The sequence below is a fragment of the Panthera uncia genome (assembly GCF_023721935.1).
Source record: "Panthera uncia isolate 11264 chromosome C1 unlocalized genomic scaffold, Puncia_PCG_1.0 HiC_scaffold_4, whole genome shotgun sequence".
Taxonomy (NCBI): Eukaryota; Metazoa; Chordata; class Mammalia; order Carnivora; family Felidae; genus Panthera; species Panthera uncia.
Window position 1 is genome coordinate 32,703,296 of NW_026057585.1, and position 20,232 is coordinate 32,723,527.

General features: G+C 37.5%; 1 protein-coding gene across 2 annotated transcripts in view; it reads left to right on the plus strand.

The window, feature by feature from the left end:
• The window catches only part of SELENOF (selenoprotein F), a 58,160-nt gene extending 38,876 nt beyond the window's left edge, over window positions 1-19,284 (plus strand). Inside the window, exons 4-5 of one of the 2 annotated variants that reach the window (XM_049616855.1) lie at window positions 16,032-16,081; window positions 18,411-19,284. In XM_049616855.1, the coding sequence (XP_049472812.1) occupies window positions 16,032-16,081; window positions 18,411-18,542 (182 nt within the window). In that variant the 3' untranslated portion in view covers window positions 18,543-19,284. The remainder of the gene's footprint in view (window positions 1-16,031; window positions 16,082-18,410) is intronic. The other variant, XM_049616856.1, reaches the window with a different exon arrangement.
• Window positions 19,285-20,232: the final 948 nt, after the last annotated feature.

A 20,232-nucleotide genomic window follows, 5' to 3' on the forward strand; every position in this document is an offset into this window, starting at 1 on the left:
ATGTTTATTTATTTTTGAGAGAGAGACAGAGTGTGAGCAAGGGAGGGGCAGAGAGAGAGAGACACACACAGAATCCGAAGCAGGCTACAGGCTCCGAGCTGTCAGCACAGAGCGCAAACCAGGTCTCAAACCCATGAACCGGGAGAGCATGACCTCAGCCGAAGTCGGATGCTTTACCGACTGAGCCACCCAAGTGCCCCTTAAGTTTTATTTATTTAAGTACTCTCTACACCCAACATGAGGCCTGAACTCACAACCCCAAGATCAAAAGTCATACTCTTTTCAGACTGAGCCAGCCAGGCACCGCTCTATGCACTTTTAAAATTCTTTTTTGGGGCACCTGAGTGGCTCAGTCAGTTAAGCATCCCACTTCAGCTCAGGTCATGATCTCATGGTCTGTCGGTTCGAGCCCTGCATCAGGCTCTGTGCTGACAGCTCAGACCCTGGAGTCTGCTTCAGATTCTGTGTCTTCTTCTATCTCTGCCTCTCCCTCTCCCTCTCTCCCCCCCTCCCTCCCTCTCTCTCTCTTAAAAATAAAACATTAAAAAATAATAATTTAAAAAAATAAAATTCTTTTCATTTTGCTATTCAGCTCAGTTGCTTTCTGTAGCAGTTAAGGTCTTCCAGATCACTAAACCATTCTTCTGCATCTGCCAACCTACTGTTGATGCCTCCTAATGTATTTTTCATTTCAGTTATTGTATTCTTCAACTCTAATTGGTTCTTACATTTTCTCCTTTTTGAAGTTCTCAGTTCTTCCATTCTTCTCTGCAATCCAGTAAGCATCTTTATGATTAAACTCTGTCAGCCACAAGGCTTGTCTGTGTTTCATTTAGTCTTTCCCTGATGTTCTGTCTTATTCTTTCATTGGGAGCATATTCTTCTGTCTCTCCACTTTGCTTTACTTTCTGTGCTTGTTTCTGTGGATTAGGCAGAACAGCTACTTCTTAACTTGCAAGAACGGTCTTGTGTATTGTCGTCCCCTGTGTAGACTGTGAAGCTGATCAAATGCATGCTGAGGTGTCCTGGGGCCCTCCAGAGGGTGCCCTGGCAAAGCAGCTTGATTCAAGGTGGGGCATGTGCCTGGGGGTCCCATGGTATTCTGTGTACATGGCATTTTGGTAAGACATCTGTAGGTGAAGTGGGCTTGGTCAGGGTGGTCCTGGAGCTCTCTGTGTAGAGGGTGCCCTGGAAGGAGATCTGAAACCACAGTGGGTGTTGGTTGTTGCTATCCCAGGGCTCTCCAGGTAGAAAGTATCCTGGTAAGACAGCTGAAGCTGAAGCTGAAGCGGGTGTAAGCCAGAGTGTCCCAGAATGTTCAGTGCAGGGAGTGTCCTGGCAGAGGACTGGATCTGGGCCAGCATGCGCTGGGGGTTCCAAGAGCTGAAGCAGGTGAGAGCCAGGCGTCCCCAGTGCACTGTGTGCTGGGGGTGCTCTAGGAAGCCATTTGAAGCCAAAGAGGTTGTGGGCCCAGAGTGCTGCATCACCTTGGCACAACTGCTAGATCTATAGTGAACATCAGCTAGGGGTGTCCCAGAGTGCACTGTGCTAGAGCTGCTTGGTGGGGTGGTTGGGGCTGATGTGGGCTCTCGGGCTCACTGAAGCAGCAGGCTGGTTAGGGTACCTGGACCCTCTTCCCATCCAAGCTATCCAAGTTGAAGGAGAACATAAACCATGGTACTGCCCAGCCCCTCCAGCCTGGAGAGAGTACCAGCAGCAATCCCACCACTTGGCAGTGTTCTAGTGCTGGATCTTGAAATTCTGGTAAACTTTTAAACCCATTTTTTGTCTATACCCCAGGGTTTCTGTGGCTGGTGTGGGATGGGAGCCCTGGTCTTGTTTGCACTGTCACAGTGGAAAGGGAATGTAAACCATGGCGCTCACCCCCTATTTTGACCCAGACAGAGTTCCAGCAGCTTCCTCACTGTTTGGCAAGGTTCTGGAGCTAGTTCCTTGAAGTTCTAGTTGCTGTTTTAAACCTTGGCTCTTTTTCTGTGCCTCAAGGGATCCGGGGCTACCGTGGGCTAGGGGCCAGTGCAGCAGGCTATCCACAGGGCAGATGAATCTACTTAACCCTCAGTACTATCCCTCCCCACTGCAGTTCCTTAGTGTCTCTTCTCCTGCCATTCTCTATGTGGTCTCTATCTTGTGTTCTGCAGAAGCTGTTCTTTTCAGCCCTCAGTTCTTTTTGTTGTGTCCATGGCCATGGTGAAGGTGAGTTCAGGATCTTCCGGAGTCGCCATCTTGGACCAGAACTCTTCCTGTACCATATTTACTTTATCCATTCATTTATCAGTGGACACTTGGGTAGCTTCCGCATCTAGGCTATGATAAGTAATGTTGCAGTAAACAAAGAGAGTGCATATATATCTTTTCAAAATAGTGTTTTGTTTCTTTGAGTAAATACCCTGTAGTGGAATAACTGGATCGTATGGTGTTTCTGTTTAATTTTTTGAGGAACCTCCATACTGTTTTCCCATCAGCAGTGCATGAGTGGAAAGTTCCCTTTTCTTCACATCATAGCCAACAGTTATTTCTTACCGTTTTCATATTAGGCACTCTGGTGTGAGGTGATGTCATTATGGATTTGATTTTGCATTTCCCTCGTGATTAGTGATATTCAGCATCTTTTATGTGTGTTTGCCCTGCGTATGTCTTCTTTGGCAAAATGCCTGTTTAGGTCCTCTGCCCATTTTTTAATCAGATTGTTTGATTTTTGGTGTTGAGTAGTGTAATTGCTTTATATAATTTGGATAGTAACCCCTTCTCATGTATGTCATTTGCAGATCTCCTGTTCACTAGGTTGCCCTTTTGTTTTATAGATAGTTTTCTATGCTGTGCAAAGACTTTGTTTTAGTGTAGTCCTAACAATTTATTTTTCTTTCCTTCACCTGAGGAGACATTTCCATAAATATGTTGCTAAGGCCAATATCTGAGAGATTATAGTCAGCGTTTTCTTTTAGGAGTTTAATGATTTTGGGTCTCACATTTAGGTCCTTAGTCCATTTTGAGTTTTTCCCTATGAATGGTGTAAGAAACTGGTCCAGTTTATTAATTCTTTTGCATGTATGTGTCTAGTTTTCCCAGTACCATTTATTGAAGATACTTTTCCCATTGTATGTTTTGCCTCCTTTGTTATAGATTAATTCACTGTGTAAGCATGGGTTTATTTCTGGGTTCTCTGTCCTGTTCCATGATCTATGTGTCTGTTTTTGTGCCAGTACCATACTGTTTTGATTACTAACAGCTTTATCTTGAAATCTGGGATAGTGTTACCTCTAGTTTTGTTTTTCCTTCTGAAGATTGCTTTGGCTATTAAAGGTCTGTTACGGTTCTGAAAATTTTAGGATTATTTGTTCTATTTCTGTGAAAAATGCTATTGGTATTTAATAGGGATCCCATTGAATCTATAGATTGTTTTGGGTAGTATGGACATTTTTAACAATAGTAGTTCTTCCAAGTTCCTAGAGCACAAAATATCTTTCCATGTGTTTTTGTCATGTTCAGTTTCTTTCATCAGTGTCCTATAGTTTTCAGAATACAATATAGGTGTTTCACTTCAGTGGTTAAATTATTCCTAGGTATTTTATTATTTTTGGTTCAATTTAAATGGGATTGTTTTCTTAATTTCTCTTTCTGTGTGTTAATTTTGTATCCTGAAAGTTTGCTGAATTTATCTGTTCAAATTGTTTTGGGTAGTCTTTAGTGTTTTTTGTTTTGTTTTGTTTTTAATGTTTGTTTATTTTTGAGAGAGCGCGCGTGCCTGAGTGGGGGAGGGGCAGAGAGAGGGAGACAGAATCAGAAGCAGGCTCCAGGCTCAGAGCTGTCAGCACAGAGCTCAACGTGGGGCTCCAACTCACAAACCAGGAGATCATGACCTGAGCCGAAGTCAGACGCTTAACCACCTGATCCACCCAGGCGCCCCAGTCTTTAGTGTTTTCTATATAAAGTATCATGTCAGGACACCTGCATGGCTCAGCATCCACCTCTTGATTTTGGCTCAGGTCATGAGATCAAGCCCCGGGTTAGGCGCTGCCCTGAGCATGGAGTCTGCTTATGATTCTCTCTCTCTCTCCCTCTTCTTCTACCCTTCCCCCATTCATGCATTCTCTCTCTCTTTCAAAAGAAAATTTTTATTAAATAAGGTATCATGTCATCTGCAGATAGTGACAGTTTTACTTCTTTATGAATTTGGTTGCCGTCCATTTTTTGGTCTGATTGCTACAGCTATGACTTCCAGTTCTATGTTGAGTAAAAGTTGTGAGTGTGGGGGCGCCTGGGTGGCTTTGTCGGTTAAGTGTCTGACTTCGGCTCAGGTCATGATCTCACGGTCTGCTCGAGCCCCACGTCGGGCTCTGTGCTGAGAGCTCAGAGCCTGGAGCCTGCTTCAGATTCTGTGTCTTCCTCTCTCTCTGCCCCTCCCCTGTTCATGCTCTGTCTCTGTCTCAAAAATAAATAAACGTTAAAAAAAAAAAAAAAAAGTTGTGAGTGTGGACATCCTTGTCTTGATCTTAGAGTAAAAGCTTTCAGTGTTTCACCATTGAGTGTGATGTTAGCTGTGACTTTTTCATATATGGCCTATATTATGTTGAAGTATTTTCCCTCTAAAACCCACTTTGTTTTGAGTTTGTATCATGAATGGATGTGGAATTTTGTCAAATGCCTTTTCTGCATCTATTGAGATGATCACAAGGTTTGTATCCTTCTTATTAATGTGATATATCACATTGATTTGTGAAAATTGAGCTGCTCTTGCATCCTTGGAACAAATCCCATTTGATCATAATGAGTGATCCTTTTAATGTATTGTTGCATGTGGTTTACTAATATTTTGGTGGGGATATTTGCATCTGTGTTCATCAGGAATATGAGCCTGTAGTTTCCTTGTTTCATGTGAGGGCAGTGCTGGCCTCAGAATATACGGTATTTGGAAGCTTTCCTTCCTCCTCTATTTTTTGGCAATGTTTGAGAATAGGTATTAAATCTTCCTTACATGTTTGATAGAATTCACTTGTGAGTCCGTCTGGTTCTGGACTTTTTTGTTGTTCATTGGGTGTTTTTAAATTATTCAGTCTCATCACACATGATTGGTCCGTTAAAATACATACTCTCTTTTCTCCCTAATTCTATTTTGGAACATTGTGTGTTGCTGGGAAGTTAGTTATTTTTCATAATATTCTCTTACAATTCTTTGTATTTCTGTGGTGTCAGTTGTTTTTTGTCCTTTATTTATAAATTTTACTTGAGTCCTCTCTTTCTTGATGAGTCTGGCTAAAGGTTTGTTAATTTTATTTATCTTTTCAGAGAACCAGCTTTTGGTTTCATTGGTGTTTTGGGTTTTGTTTTTGTTTTTGTTTTTTCTATTGTTTTCGTGTTTCTATCTCATGTATTTCTACTCTAACCTTTATTCCCCTTCACTGACTTTGGGCTTTGTATGTTCCTCTTTCTCTAGTTCCTTTAGGTGTAATGTTAGGTTTTTAGAGATTTTTCTTGTTTCTTGAGATAGGCCTAGATCTCTAAATTTCCCACTGAGTACGGCTTTTGCTCAATCCCAAAGATTTTGGACCATTGCATTTCCATTTTTATTTGTCTCCGTGTATTTTTTATTTCCTGGATTTTTTTTTTTTTTTAGTTGACCCATTGGTTGTTTAATAGCATGTTTTTTAACCTCCATGTATTTTGCTTTTTCAAGTTTTTTTTTTCTTGTAGTTCGTTTCTAGTTTCATACTTTTATTGTCAGAAAAGATTCAGGATATGATTTCAGACTTCTAAAATTATTTAAACCTGTTTGTGGCCTAAGATGATCCGCCAGGAGAATGTAACATGTGCACTTGAATGTATATTCTGCAGTTTTGAAGTAGAATATTCTGTGTATATTTGTTAGGTCTATCTGGTCTAATGTGTCATTCAAAGCCACTTTTTCCTTGTTGATTTTATGTCCAAATGTTTTATGAACTGATATAAGTGGGGTGTTTAAGTCACCTATCGTATTATTACCAATTTCTTACTTTATGCCTGTTAATATTTGTTTTATGTATTTAGGTGCTCCTATTTTGGGTGCAGAGATATTTGTAATTCTTAAATTCCCTTGTTGAAGTGATTATTTTATCATTATGTAATTCCCTTTGTCTCTTGCTGCAGTCTTTGACAAAAGTATTGCTACCCCGACTTTTTTTTCCCCTTGCATTTGCATAGAATATCTTTACTCTTACCTTCACTTTCACTCTGTATGTCCTTAGGTCTGAAGAGTCTCTTGTAAACCACATATAGATCATATAGATGGGTCTTCCACCCCGGCCCCCCCCCCCCCCCCCCCCCCGTCCCCCCATTCAGTCACCCTGTGTCTTTTGATTGGAGCATTTAATCCATTTACATTTAAATTAATTATTCATAGGTATGTATTTTCTTTGTTAATTGCTTTGCGTTTTGTAGTTCTCTGTTCTCTGTCGCTTTTTGGTTTAATGGCTTTAGTGTTATGCTTGGATTCCTTTTGATTTTGTATGTATATCACAGGTTTATTTTTAGGTACCATTGGGTTCATATATAACATTCTCTGTGTATAGCATTCTGTGTAAAGTTGATGACCACTTATATTTGAACATGTGCTCAAAAGCATTCAAAAGCACTAAAAGCACTGTTTTTAACCTCCCTTTCCACATTTCGTGTGTATGATTTCATATTTTACATCTTTTTGTGTATCCCTTGACTAATTTTTTTTAATGTTTATTTATTTTTGAGGGTAAGAGAGAGAGCACGAGTTGGGGAGGGAGAAGGACAGAGGGTCCAAAGAAGGCTTTGTCTTGATAGCAGAGAACCTGATGTGGATGTAGATGTGACGCTCCAACTCACGAACCACAAGATCATGACCTGAACCAAAGTTGGATGTTATCTGACTGAGCCACCCAGACACCCTTCCCTTGACTAATTTTTGTAGATGTAATTGATTTTACTACTTCTGTGTTTTAATCTCCATACTGGCTTTAAAGTATTTAATCTACTACCTTTACTATATGTTTGCTTTTACCTTTGAGAATTTTTCCTTTCCTAGTTTTCTTCTCATTGTGGCCTTTTCTTTCTGCTTAAGGAAATCTCTATCATTTTTTGTGAGACTAGTTAACTGGTGAACTCTAACTTTTGTCTGGGAAATTATTTCTGTTTCTAAATGATAACCTTACTGCCTATTCTTGATTGAAGGTTGTTCCCTTTCAGTACGTTGAGTATATCATGCCACTTCCTTCGGGCCTCAAATTTTCTTGTGAAAAATGGGATTTCCCTGATCATAACTGTTTTCTCTTGCTGCTTCTAAGATTCTCTCTTTATCTTTAGTCTTTGATACTTTAATTATTATAGGTCTTGGTGCAGACCTCCTTAGATTTACCTTGTTAGGGGCTCTGCATGCTTCCTGGATCTGGCTGTTTCTTTCCTTTCCCAGGTTAGGGAAGTTTTCAACTATAATTTTTTTTAAGAAGTTTTCTGACCCCTTGTTTTTCTTTTCTTTTTCTGGCATCCCTATAATATGAATGTGTTACAGTGGATGACAATGAAAATTTCCTTTAACCAGTTCTCATTTCTTCTTTTGATGTTCAGTTTTGTTGCTTTCCATTACCTTGTCTTCCTGATTACTGATCCATTCTTCTTCATTCTGTTATCTGTTGATTCCTTCTAGTATATTTTTCATTTTAGTTATTGAATTCTTCGATTCTGACTGGTTTTTATATTTTCTCTTTGTTGAAGTTCTCACTGTCTTCGTCTACTCTTCTCAAGTAGTATCTTTGTGACCATTACTTTAAAGCTTCATCAGACATATTGTTTATTTGTTTCATTTAGCTCTTTCACTGTGATTTTTGTTCTGTTCTTTCATTTAGGACATATGCCTCGGTCTCCTCATTTTGTCTTACTCTGTATTTGTGTATATTAGGTATGTCAGCTATAGCTTTTGGTCTTGGAAAGCAGTAACCTTGTGTAGAAGTGGTATTGCAGTGCCCTATGGTGCAGTCCATTCTTTTCACCAGAATCAGGTGCTCCATGGGTGTCCCCTCTGTGGGCTGCATGTGCCCTCCTTATTATGGTTGAGCTGTGATTGCCTTCCATTCAGCTGATCGCAGTCACCCACTTTGCCCACTGTGGGCGCACCAGAACAAGATTTGTTCGCTGTGCTATTAGAGGTCCCTCTATAGCTGATGTGGCCTCATTGGTGGGTGGGGCCAGCAGTCATCCTACTTGTGTGCAGTTAGCCTCTCTGCCACAGCTACAAGCACACTGAAGAACAGGGCTTCCTGCCTGTTCAACCACTAAGAGGCTCAGCTTCATGAACTACAGGCATGCTGGTGTGAGGGGTTATCTCTCCCCTTCCCCAGCATAGGAGTCACTTTGGAGTGGCCCTGTCGACCTAATGATTTATCACTTGTGGTAGCATAACTAATAATAATTCCTTCTCAAGCATGAGTCTTGCAATGTTAAACGTATCTGTGTCTCAAAAAAAAAATCAATTTTCCCAAATTTTGCAGGTCTCGGCAGACTTGTTGTGAAAAGTTAAATAAAAATTTTCAGCTTTACCAGCAACAAGTTCTCTGCTACAAGTATTGAACTCTTTTGTAGTATGGAAACAGCCATACTACAGTATTTAAATGAGTAAGTGTGGCTTTGTTCCAGTAAAACTGTATTTATTAAAGCAACAGGCTAGACTTTGGCCCTCAGACCATAGTTTGCCAGTTCCATATTAGAATCAGATACCTTTAGGGGCACCTGGGTGGCTCAGTCAGTTGAGCGTCCCAACTGTTGATTTCAGCTCAGGTCATGATCTCGTGGTTCATGAGTTTGAGCCCTGTGTGCTCCATGGTGGCAGTGTGGAGCCTGCTTGGGATCATCTCTGCTTCTCTCTCTCGCTCTCAAAATTAATTAATTTTTTAGAAAAAGGATATAACTTTGGAGGCAGAAAAAAATTTAAAGTAATACAGAACTGAGATAGGACATAGGCTTTCACTTCTCATACTAACTGTGATTGATTGGTAGTGATGGCTAGGATTATGGTGCTACGTTGGAGTTTTGCTAGCAGTATCATTCTTTAGTATTAGCTTCATCAGTTTTTCTCATTTCTAAAATGGGTAATAGATGGTATAAGATTATAATACCTATATAAGATTGTTTTGAGGATTAAGTATCACACATAAATTACTTAGTATGTGTGGCACCAACAAATACAGAGTAAACCATTCACTAATTCTGTGAGTACTTAACTGAGTGCTTACTGTGTGTCAAGCACTATTTCAGTACTGAGGATATTAAATGGTAGGTATTGTCTTAACTCCAGCATTTGAAACTTTTCCTTTCATTTGTTTGAATTTCTTACCTCCTAGTTTCTCCTACATCTAACAGCCTTTCCATTCTCCTTTCCTGGCATCTCATCTACCACCCACCTTTCAAATACTAGTTGCAGTCAAGGTCTAACTTTATATTTTATTTTCTTACTCCCTTGAATGTCCCACTCCCTCAGTTCCAATTACAGTATTTACCTAATGACTCCTAATCTGTATTTTTAGGTCACACCTTTCTGCTGTTACAAATCACATTTTTAAAAAAATTTTTAAATGTTTATTTTTGAGAGAAACAGCACAAGCGGGAAGGGGCAGAGAGAGAGAGGCACAGAATTGGAAGCAGCCTGCAGGCTCTGAGCTGTTAACACAGAGCCCAAGGTGGGGGGGAGCTGAAACCCACGAGTCATGACCTGAGCCGAAGTTCAATGTGTGACCAATTGAGCCACCCAGGTGCCTCAGAAATCACATTTCTGACTGCAAATGAACAATTTTGTTTGTATGATCTCATGGGTACCTTAAGCCTATTTACATATGAATCATCAGATCTTGTTAAATGTAGAATGTATATTTGGGGTGGATCCTGAGATTCTTCTTGCTAATATCCTACAGGCTGCAGGCCACATTTTTTAAGAAAAAAATTTTTAATGTTTATTTATTTTTGAGAGAGACAGAGACAGAGTGTGAGCAAGGCAGGGGCAGAGAGAAAGGGAGACCGAATCCGGAGCAGGCTCCAGGCTCTGAGCTGTCAGCACAGCTGAAGTCAGATGCTTAACCAACTGAGCCACCCAGGTGCCCCTGCAGCCCACATTTTTGGTAAAAAGGCCTTAAACCCAGCATGTCCAAAAACTGAATTAATCCTCTTCTGAAAGTATACTATCTTCTGTCCTCTTTCTACAGATGTCAGTATCACCAAGCAAAAGCATAAAATAATCATGATTAACCTTTCTTTCACTTCTTTTACACGTTATATGCAGTTAATCACCAAATTGTCTCTTCTCCTCCTCAAGAACTTTCAAATCTCACTCCCTTGGCCTTCTCTAGGAATTTAATCAAGCCTTTGGCATCTTTCTCCAGAAGGATTAGTTACTTGTTATCTGGTCTAGGTATCACTGTTCCCTTTTCTTTCTTCTATCGCATCTTCTACACAACTACCAAAAAGACCTTTCCCATTAGACATATTTGGTTTCTGTGGCCCTCTTGCTTAAAAGCCTTTATAGTTTACCCATCACATACAGAATAAATATCAAATCCATAACATCATGTAGAAGACCCATCACAACGTGCTTTCTCTTTTCTAGTTCATGTCTCTAGTTCTTTGCAGTTCTCTGAACTCTGACCTCTTAAGTCTTTGCACACACTGCATGTTTCTCCTGACTTAGGCCCCTTCTCAGTTCTTCTGGCAAATTGCTCTTCATTCAAACATTGTTTTTGTGCGGCCTTTAAACAAAATTTTTCACTCCTTTATCTTCCACAGTTTCCATTATTTAATTTTATAATGTATTTATTTGCTTTGTTGGTCTTCTGCCTCTACCAAACTAGGAACTCCTTAAAGCACAGAGTTTTAATGTTTTTGGTCATTAATATGCCCAGAATCTATCTAATACTGTTCCTCGTATTAAGAAGAATTCAAATATTTATTGAGTGGATGAATGGATTTATGAAACTTACCTAATTTAAGGGTGCCCCACTTTTGACAGGTGGAATTCGAGTGAAAAGCTTGTGTGTACATTGGCTGATATATTCCTGATGAATTTATAGTCTTCAAACATTCTTTTTCTGACTTTATCATTCTGAACTAAGAAGTCATATATTTAGTTTGTCTTCATTATTGTACCTCCAGTCTCCTCAAGTCCTTTCAATTATTTAAGTTGCTCTTCTCTGGATATTTTTAAGTGCTTTTAAATTGTTTTGTTGGTGGAAATGCAAGCTGGTGCAGCCATTCTGGAAAACAGTATGGAGGTTCCTCAAAAAACTAAAAATAGAACTACCCTATGACCCAGCAATTGCACTACTAGGCATTTATCCAAGGGATACAGGTGTGCTGTTTCGAAGGGACACATGCACCCCCATGTTTCTAGCAGCACTATCAACAATAGCCAAAGTATGGAAAGAGCCCAAATGTCCATATATATGTATGTACACACACACACACACACACACACACACACACACACACATACATACATAGATACATACACACAATGGAGTATTACCCGGCAATCAAAAAGAATGAAATTTTGCTGTTTGCAACTACGTGGATGGAACTGGAGGTTATTATGCTAAGTGAAATTAGTCAGAGAAAGACAAAAATCTTATGACTTCACTCATATGAGGACTTTAAGAGACAAAACAGATGAGGATAAGGGAAGGGAAACAAAAATAATATAAAAACAGGAAGGGGAACAAAATGTAAAAGGCTCTTAAATATGGAGAACAAACAGAGGGTTACTGGGAGGGTTGTGGGAGGAGGGATGGGCTAAATGGGTAAGGGGCACTAAGGAATCTACTCCTGAAATCATTGTTGCACTATATGCTAACTAATTTGGATGTAAATTAAAAAAAATAAAACAAATTAAAAAAACATTGTCTTGTTGGGAGGACCCACATGACTCCTAATTCTACACTCCAGATGGTTTGTATACAACAGTATCTTTTCTTTATTTTAGATATACTCTTTTAGGTACCCAGAAGCTGTCTTGAGCAAAGTTGAGAATTCAGTTCTACTGTTTGTTGTTGTATTGTTGTTTCTGCATATGATGCAACATTTTTACTTAGAATACATTCTGATTCAAATAGGTGTTTTTACTAACAGGAAAACATCAAATTGTCATTCCTTATAATTTCATGTGATAGCCACAAGTTTTAACCATACTTGCTATATGCCCTTATACTCAAATCTTAAAACCAGTACATTGTATGACTACTTGTGATGTGATCAAAAGCCTATCATTACAGGTAGTCAAGTATATTGTCTTTTTTCACTTATATTTTTACTTACTTTGAAACTACATTAATTCAAACATGTTTCTTTAACTTCGAGACTGTCCTTCCTATTATCCCATCATCCTCAATTTTATCTTCTTTTTGAAACGAGGATAGATTTTTTTTTATTTTTGTTTATATTTAACTCTCAAGAGTCTGAATTACAGGAGTTCTGCAAGTTTCCCAAGAAATAATGTATAGCACAGCTAAGCTCTTATTTTTACAGGGTTGCTGCATAAATGACATGCTGATAAGAATCCAGAGTGAAAAGCTAAAATTTCATGTGTTGTCTAATCACTTCTGTATATTTGATCACTTTAAAGGATTATTCCCAAAACTGCCTTTATAACTGACAAATAAGTTGGCATAGGAACATTTTCTGGGGGTGCCTGAGTGGCTCAGTAGGTAGAGCATCCAACTCTGGATTTTTGGCTCAGGTCCTGGTCCCAGGACTGTAGGATTGAGCACCCTGTGGGGCTCTACTCAGAGCATGGAGCCTGCTTATACTGTCATATAGCCCATCCTAGTGCCGTATGTACATAAAAGTAGTCAAGTTTATCTGTTAAAAGATTACTTCCCAGCTTGTAAAATGTGAGTTGCTACTACCGAGTATTTAACAGATATTCCCCTCATTCAAAATTAGGAGGCTTTATAGATCTGTGCTTAGCAAAGAGCAAAGAACTAGTGAAAATAGTCATTAGTGACATTAAATTTAAATTTGTTCATTTATTTCAGCCTATTAAAAATCTATTGAATAAATGAATGAACACTATTAAATGCACTAGGCTCTGTTAAATGGATACAAAAAATATATATAAGAATAGTCCTTTTCCCCAGGCACCTTGATTTCGTGTCCAGCTTGATTTCAGGTCAGGTCGTGATCTCATGGTTTGTGGGATCGAGCCCCATGCAGACTGCAGGGACTCTGCTTGGGATTCTCTCTCTCTGCCCCTCCCCTGCTCACACTCTCTCTCAAAATGAATAAATGAACTTTAAAAAAAAAAACAACAACAACAACTTTAGAACAAAAAAAGAGTAGTCTTTTTCCCCAGAGAGATTTCTTAGGCAGTAGAGAACACACTTCAAGTTAAGCAGTGTTTTGCACAGGTGTGCATATAGCCTTTGCCAAAGGGATGGTATAAAATGCAACAGGATATCATGAGATCATTTTTGGGGATTCAGGAATCTGCAGAGTATTTGGACAAGGATGAAGTTGATAGAGAAGAAATCCTAATAAGCAGACTAATGACCAATTTTATTTTGAACTAAATTTTGTAGGGAAAATACAGATATGGGTCTTTTCCGACAAGTTCTTAACCTTAAAAAGAAAAACTGGGGCGCCTGGGTGGCGCAGTCGGTTAAGCGTCCGACTTCAGCCAGGTCACGATCTCGCGGTCCGTGAGTTCGAGCCCCGCGTCAGGCTCTGGGCTGATGGCTCGGAGCCTGGAGCCTGTTTCCGATGATTCTGTGTCTCCCTCTCTCTCTGCCCCTCGCCCGTTCACGCTCTGTCTCTTTCTGTCCCAAAAATAAATAAAAAAAAAAAAAACGTTGAAAAAAAAAAATTTAAAAAAAAAAAAAAAGAAAAACTATTTACCGCTCTTCGTTTTATATACTTGCGTTTAGGACAATAAAAGACCTTCGTAATGAAATGCGTATAGTGCTTGTTATTGCTAGTTAATTGTAAGTTTAAAAAGTAAGTTCTCAAAAGCATGTATATCACCATAAAATCTAAGAACTCTCAAGTATCTAAGTGAAACATCTCACTTGAACAATTTAACGTGATCATTATTAAAAAATTGATAAAATATAGACCCAAAAAAGGAAAAGCATTCATTTGAAACTTCCCCAAACCCTGTACTCCAGATATAACCCCCTATTAAAATAATAGTTAACATTTTTTTTTAAATGGTTCTGTGTATTATACCAGGTATTTTATATATGCTGGGTTAATTTAAGATTTTGTATAGTGCTTCTGGCCTTTATTTACAAATATGAGTTTGCTTCTATGTCACTAAACAGATTAATTTTTAATGATTGGATGCATTCTATAATGTAGTCCATGTTATTAACATACTAACCTGTAGTTTTTGTTACAAGTTTATATTTTTTTCCCCCAAGTTTCTAGATTTGGTTAGCAGGACCTTATATATTATAGATCTTTGCATTACTGTACAATTATTTCCTCAGAATCAATACCTAGAAGGGGACTTTCAGATTTAAAGAATATGTACATTTTAGGACTTCAGGTTCATTTTGTTAAGTACCTGTCTGGAAATATGTGTCCATTTATATTTCTCCCACAACCCCCAGAAAAATCCTTCTCTCCACCCCCTCTCTAACCCTAAATGTGTTTAACTTTTGTCACTCTGAATGAGGCACTTCATTGTTTTGACATTTGATTTTTAGTGAGGTTGAACATTTATTTCAAATGTTTATGACCATCTGTATATTTGTACATTACATGCTCCTGTCCCTAGCCCATTTCTCCATCTAGTATGCATTTCTTAACTTAATAAGAACTCTTCCCTACATTACATGGTGGGCATTATTTTCCTAGGTATATTAGTGTTTTAATTTTGTTTCTAGTGATGTTAGCTATCCTGAAGTTTTCATTTTTATAGAGGCATATCAATAAAGTATTTCCTTTATGGTCATGATTAGGAAAGGAATTTTATATTCCACATTCAAGTCATCTATTTTAAATACTATGGCAGTATTCTAAACTTGTAATGCTTCTCACAGTTGAAATTATTAGTGTGATTACCTATTTAGCATCTTTCTTCCTCACCAGACTGTAAACTCCATAAGAGCAGGAATCATGTTTTGTATATAGCTTTATCTCTGTTGTCTGGCATACAGTTAGATATGCAATAAATATTTGTTGAATGAACTGAAAATGTTAATCCATGTGGATTGAGATATATATGATAATAGAATAATACATAATAGATTATATAATAGATTATATATCTTACATTAAATATAAGATAGAAAAACAGGTGCCTGTATCCATTTTTTTTTCCCCAAATAGTTTGACAGTTTTCTCCAGTGTTTTGTTTTTGTTTGTTTGTTTGTTTGTTTCCCAGAGAGAGATCACAGGCACACAAGCAGGGGAGGGGCAGAGAGAGAATCCCAAGCAGGCTCTGTGCTGTCAGCACAGAGCCCAAGACAGGGCTCAATCTCATGAACCATGAGATTATGACCTGAGCCAAAATCAAGGGTGGGAGGCACCCCTCCAGTGTTTTGAATAATTCGCACACACACACAATCTTTCTCTCCTTCCCTCTCTGATTTGATAGTTTTACCATATTAAACAACTTATACAGATATTTGAATTTCTCCAGATTTCATAATCTGTTTTACTATTCTAGTATCGGTATCACATAGTATGTTAACAATGGAACAAATTCTCCCATATTTCACTTTTTCTAAACTACCCTGACTTCTTACACATTTACTCTTCTCACAGAACTTTACTGCCATTTTGTCAAGCCCTTAGAATCCCATTGGAATTTGGGATTTTGATTAGTTTGAAACAACATCTTAAAATATTTATTCTTCCCATTGAATAATATGATGCCTTTCCACTTATTTATGTATTTTAATTTCCTTAGTTTTTTTTTTTTTGTAGAAGATCTAATGTTTTATTGAGCTTATTTATACTTTTCGTATTAATCTTTGTAGCTAGCTTCAGTTTGGAAGTGAACAATTTGAATCTTTTTCTTTTTTCTTAAGCTTTCGTCAGGAGTGATAAACCCAAACTATTCAGAGGACTACAAATCAAGGTAAGAGGATTTTAATGGAATCCTTTTTTTTTCCTTCAGTATTGTTTTCTGAATTAAAATATTTGAATACTTTTTTTTAATACCTTAGAGCAATTTTAGGTTTGCAGAAAAACTGATCCAAAAGTACACTGCTCCTATATATACTCCCTCCCTACTCTCACCTTACTTCATCCCCACTTCCCTTATTAACATCTTACATTGATGTGGTATAATTGATGAACCAATATTGATACAGTATTCATAAATTCTGTAGTTTGTATTAGGGTTTATTTTTTTATATTGTGTAGTTCTAGGAGTTTTGCCAAATATATATAATATCATGTATGTACCATTACAGTATCCTACAGAATAGTTTCATTGCCCTAAAAATCTCCTGTGCTGTACCTATTCATACCTCCTCCCTGCCCCACCCCAAACCCTTGGTCACCCTTGGTGACCACTGATCTTACCACCTCTGTAGTTTTTTCATTTTCCAGAATGTCATATGGTTGGAATCATACAGTATGTAGCCTTTTCAGATTGGATCCCATATCTTCTTGTAGCTGGATAGCTCATTTCTTTTTAACAATAAGTATTATTAATATTCTGTTGTACCATCATTTGTTTTTATATTCACCAATGGAAGAACATTTGGGTCACTTCCAATTTTTGGCAATTACAAATAAAGCCACCATACACATTTTTGTATTGACATAAATTTCAACTTGTTTAGATAATTACCTAGAAGCACAGTTGCTGGGTCACATAGTAAGCCTGTTTAGCTTTATAAGAAATCCCCAAACTGTCTTCTAAATTGGGTGTATCATGTTGCATTCCACTAGTTAGGATGAGAGTTTCTGTGACTCCACATCCTCACCAGCATCAAATATAGTCAGTGCCTTGCATTTTAGCCATTCTAATAAGTACATAGTATTATCTCATAGTTTTAATTTGCAGTTCCCTAATTGAGCATCTTTTCATAAGCTTATTTGCCATCTATTTATCTTCTTTGGTATATCTGTTGATCTTTAGCCTACTTTTTAAAATTTTGTGATACATTAAGTTTATCATCTTAACTATAAAAATACAGTTCAGTAGTATTAAGTATATTCACCTTGTGCAACAAATCTGTAGACTTTTTTCATCTGGCAAAACAAACTCTATACCCATAAAACACTAATTCCCCCTCTCCTCCTCCCAGCCCTTGGCCAACCACCCTTCTGCTTTGTTTATGTGATTTTCACTACTTTAGATACCTTATAGGAGTTGAATCATGCGGTATTTGTCCTTTCATGGCTGACTTAATTCACTTAGCATCCAGGTTGAAGCATGCAACTGGATGTCTTTTTCTGCATCTACTGATGTATTTTTCCTATTTAGCCTATTGGGGACGATATATTACATCCATTGATTCTCAAATGTTGTGCCAGGCTTGCATACCTGGAATAAATCTAAACTGACCATGGCATATAATTCCTTTATACATTGTTAGATTTGACAATACCTGGTTGAGGATTTTTACAACTACATTCTACATGTTTATCTCTTGTAGACTAAAATGAGGTTTTGAATAGTCAAATCTTTTACTTTGTAGATAATTAACCAAAAATGATTACATAGTATTGTTATTGATTCATTAACATAGAGGGCCTATATTTCTGAACTCCACAAATGGGTTGAGAATATACCAAATGCTGGTAATCACATCAGAGCTTGTCTCCAGCTCTAGAGTTCACAATCTAGAAAAACTAAAGCATAAATTGCTGAAAGGTCTAAGAGCTGCTTTCATCATCACTGCTACATCTTTAGTTATGTAGTTCTACTTAATTTAGCAATGAAGATTGATTTTGAAATGAATTGGGATATGTTTGTTGATGGTGTTGATCACATTTAGCCAGAGTTAGAATTTCTCCATTCTGTCAAAATATTAGTCAACTAATTATAACAACAACAAAATCATTGGATTTCTTAAAGAAAATTTAAAATCCAATACAGAATTCTGATAATTTGTGTGCACAGCCTACTTCCAGTCATTCTCATTTGGAACTTGTCTGCCTCCTCCTCTAAGTTTTAAGCTCATCTAGAGTTTAAGTGTATGCAATAAATATGTTACATTTAATCTTAAATCTCAAATGATCTTGCTACCAACAGGTAAGTTTTTCTTTTTAGAGGTAAATGTGATTTTCTCTTTTTTTTTTTTTTTTGAAATCCCGGAAGACCTGTTGTGATGTCCTGTAAACCTTATTTTTATTGAGTTAAGCTGGATTGAATTGGTTTGGGTTTGGGTTGAGGCTGAGAAGCCTCTTCCAAGCAGATAATAATGATTCATTATTGTCCTTCTTTTTTGTAGTATGTTCGTGGTTCAGACCCTGTATTAAAGCTTTTGGACGACAATGGGAACATTGCTGAAGAACTAAGCATCCTCAAGTGGAACACAGACAGTGTAGAGGAATTCCTGAGTGAAAAGTTGGAACGCATATAAATCTTGCTTCAATTTTGTCCTATCCTTTTGTGACTTTATCAAATGAAATATTATAGTACCTAGAGAATATTGTAGTTTTGCTTCCTTCTCTTTTTCCGTGAGGCATTAAACATCTAATTAACAGTTGAAGTGGCAGCACAGCTCACGTTACCCAGGGATTTGGCACGCTTAACAAAACTCATTTTTAATAAAGTTCCATCCTCCTATAGTTGTTGGGACCACTAACAAAATGCTTTGTAATAGACCTGTGGTCAATTAGGCAAATGATGGTTTGTAATAATTGGTCCAGTTTTACAAAGGACAGATTTTTAAATCAGGGAGGTTAATAAGGGAGAGGATTGCTGTGCCTCATCCATGCACTGTGTGCTCTTTGAAAGTAATAACAAAAAACTACAAAGCAAATAAGACTGAGCCTCAACAGATTGCCTGATTCTCAGATTCTCTCATATTTTTGTAATACCCAGCTTTCCTTTGAATAGAAATGTTATAGTTTATAATGAATGTGTTGCGTTAAAACTTTATGGCTTCATTATTGTAAAACAGATTCAAGATCTACAGTAAGAGGGAAGCATTCACAACGATTTGCATTAATGAAGACTACACAGAAAACCTTCATGAGGATTTGTGTGGATCTGATGATATTTAGCAAATTTTTGTGCTTTACCTTCTTACAGAAAAGCCAATTTAGAAATGATCATTTTTAAGACCAAAATATAAATAAAGTTTCAAAAATCAATGAGAATTTGAAATGCTGATTTGTTCTTTCATGTCTAAAAAATGATACATTTCTCAGTGTATTTTTTATGTTCTTTTCGTAGAAGCCCTCCCTTTTTTATCCAGATTATTAAAATGGCTACACTGCTTGAAACTTATAACTTATTGTGGGTAATGTTGCTTTATATTTGCAATTTTTTTATTTCTCTAAATTGCTTTCATCCGTGAACACATTTTTATTGATACCTTCTATAAGGAATATTTCAAAAGACAGAATTTTTATGCACTATTAAAAATGATTTTTCTTGGGGCACCTGAGTGGCTCAATTGGTTAAGCTTCGGCTCAGGTCCTCATCTCACAGTTTGTGAATTCAAACTCCACATCAGGCTCTGGGCTGAGCATGGAGCCTGCTTGGGCTCCCTTTCGGGGGAAGGGAAGGGGGCTCTCTCTCCCCCTTTCGCTCCCCCATATCCACATGTGTGTGCATGCTCTCACAGAAATAAACATTCATTTTTAAAAAATGATTTTTGTTGCTTGACCCTCTGTTTGATGGTCCACTCAGAACAACATTCATCCAAATGAATTTAGGTCATTTAAACCTCTTACTAACTTATCAAATTGGTCTAATCTTATTATGTCAGCTTAATCTTAGGATAAATTATTTTAATCTGGAAACTTTAAAAATAAATCGAGAATTAAACCATCTAAATGAAGGATATTTGGAAGTCTTTAAAGACAACTCTACCAGAAAACTGTATATAGAATATTTTAATAGAGATTGGTTAATTTTTACTAGCATTTTGTATCCTGTCCTATTTTAAATTAAGTATGTTTATTAAAGCCATGAAGAGAATAAACCCTAGGCAAGTTGGTTAATCAATATACGAGAAGTCTTGACAAACAGACTGTGATCTACCTTTGATCATTTAGAGTAATGGGAAGAACGATCATTGTGATAGTACAAGACCCTGGATA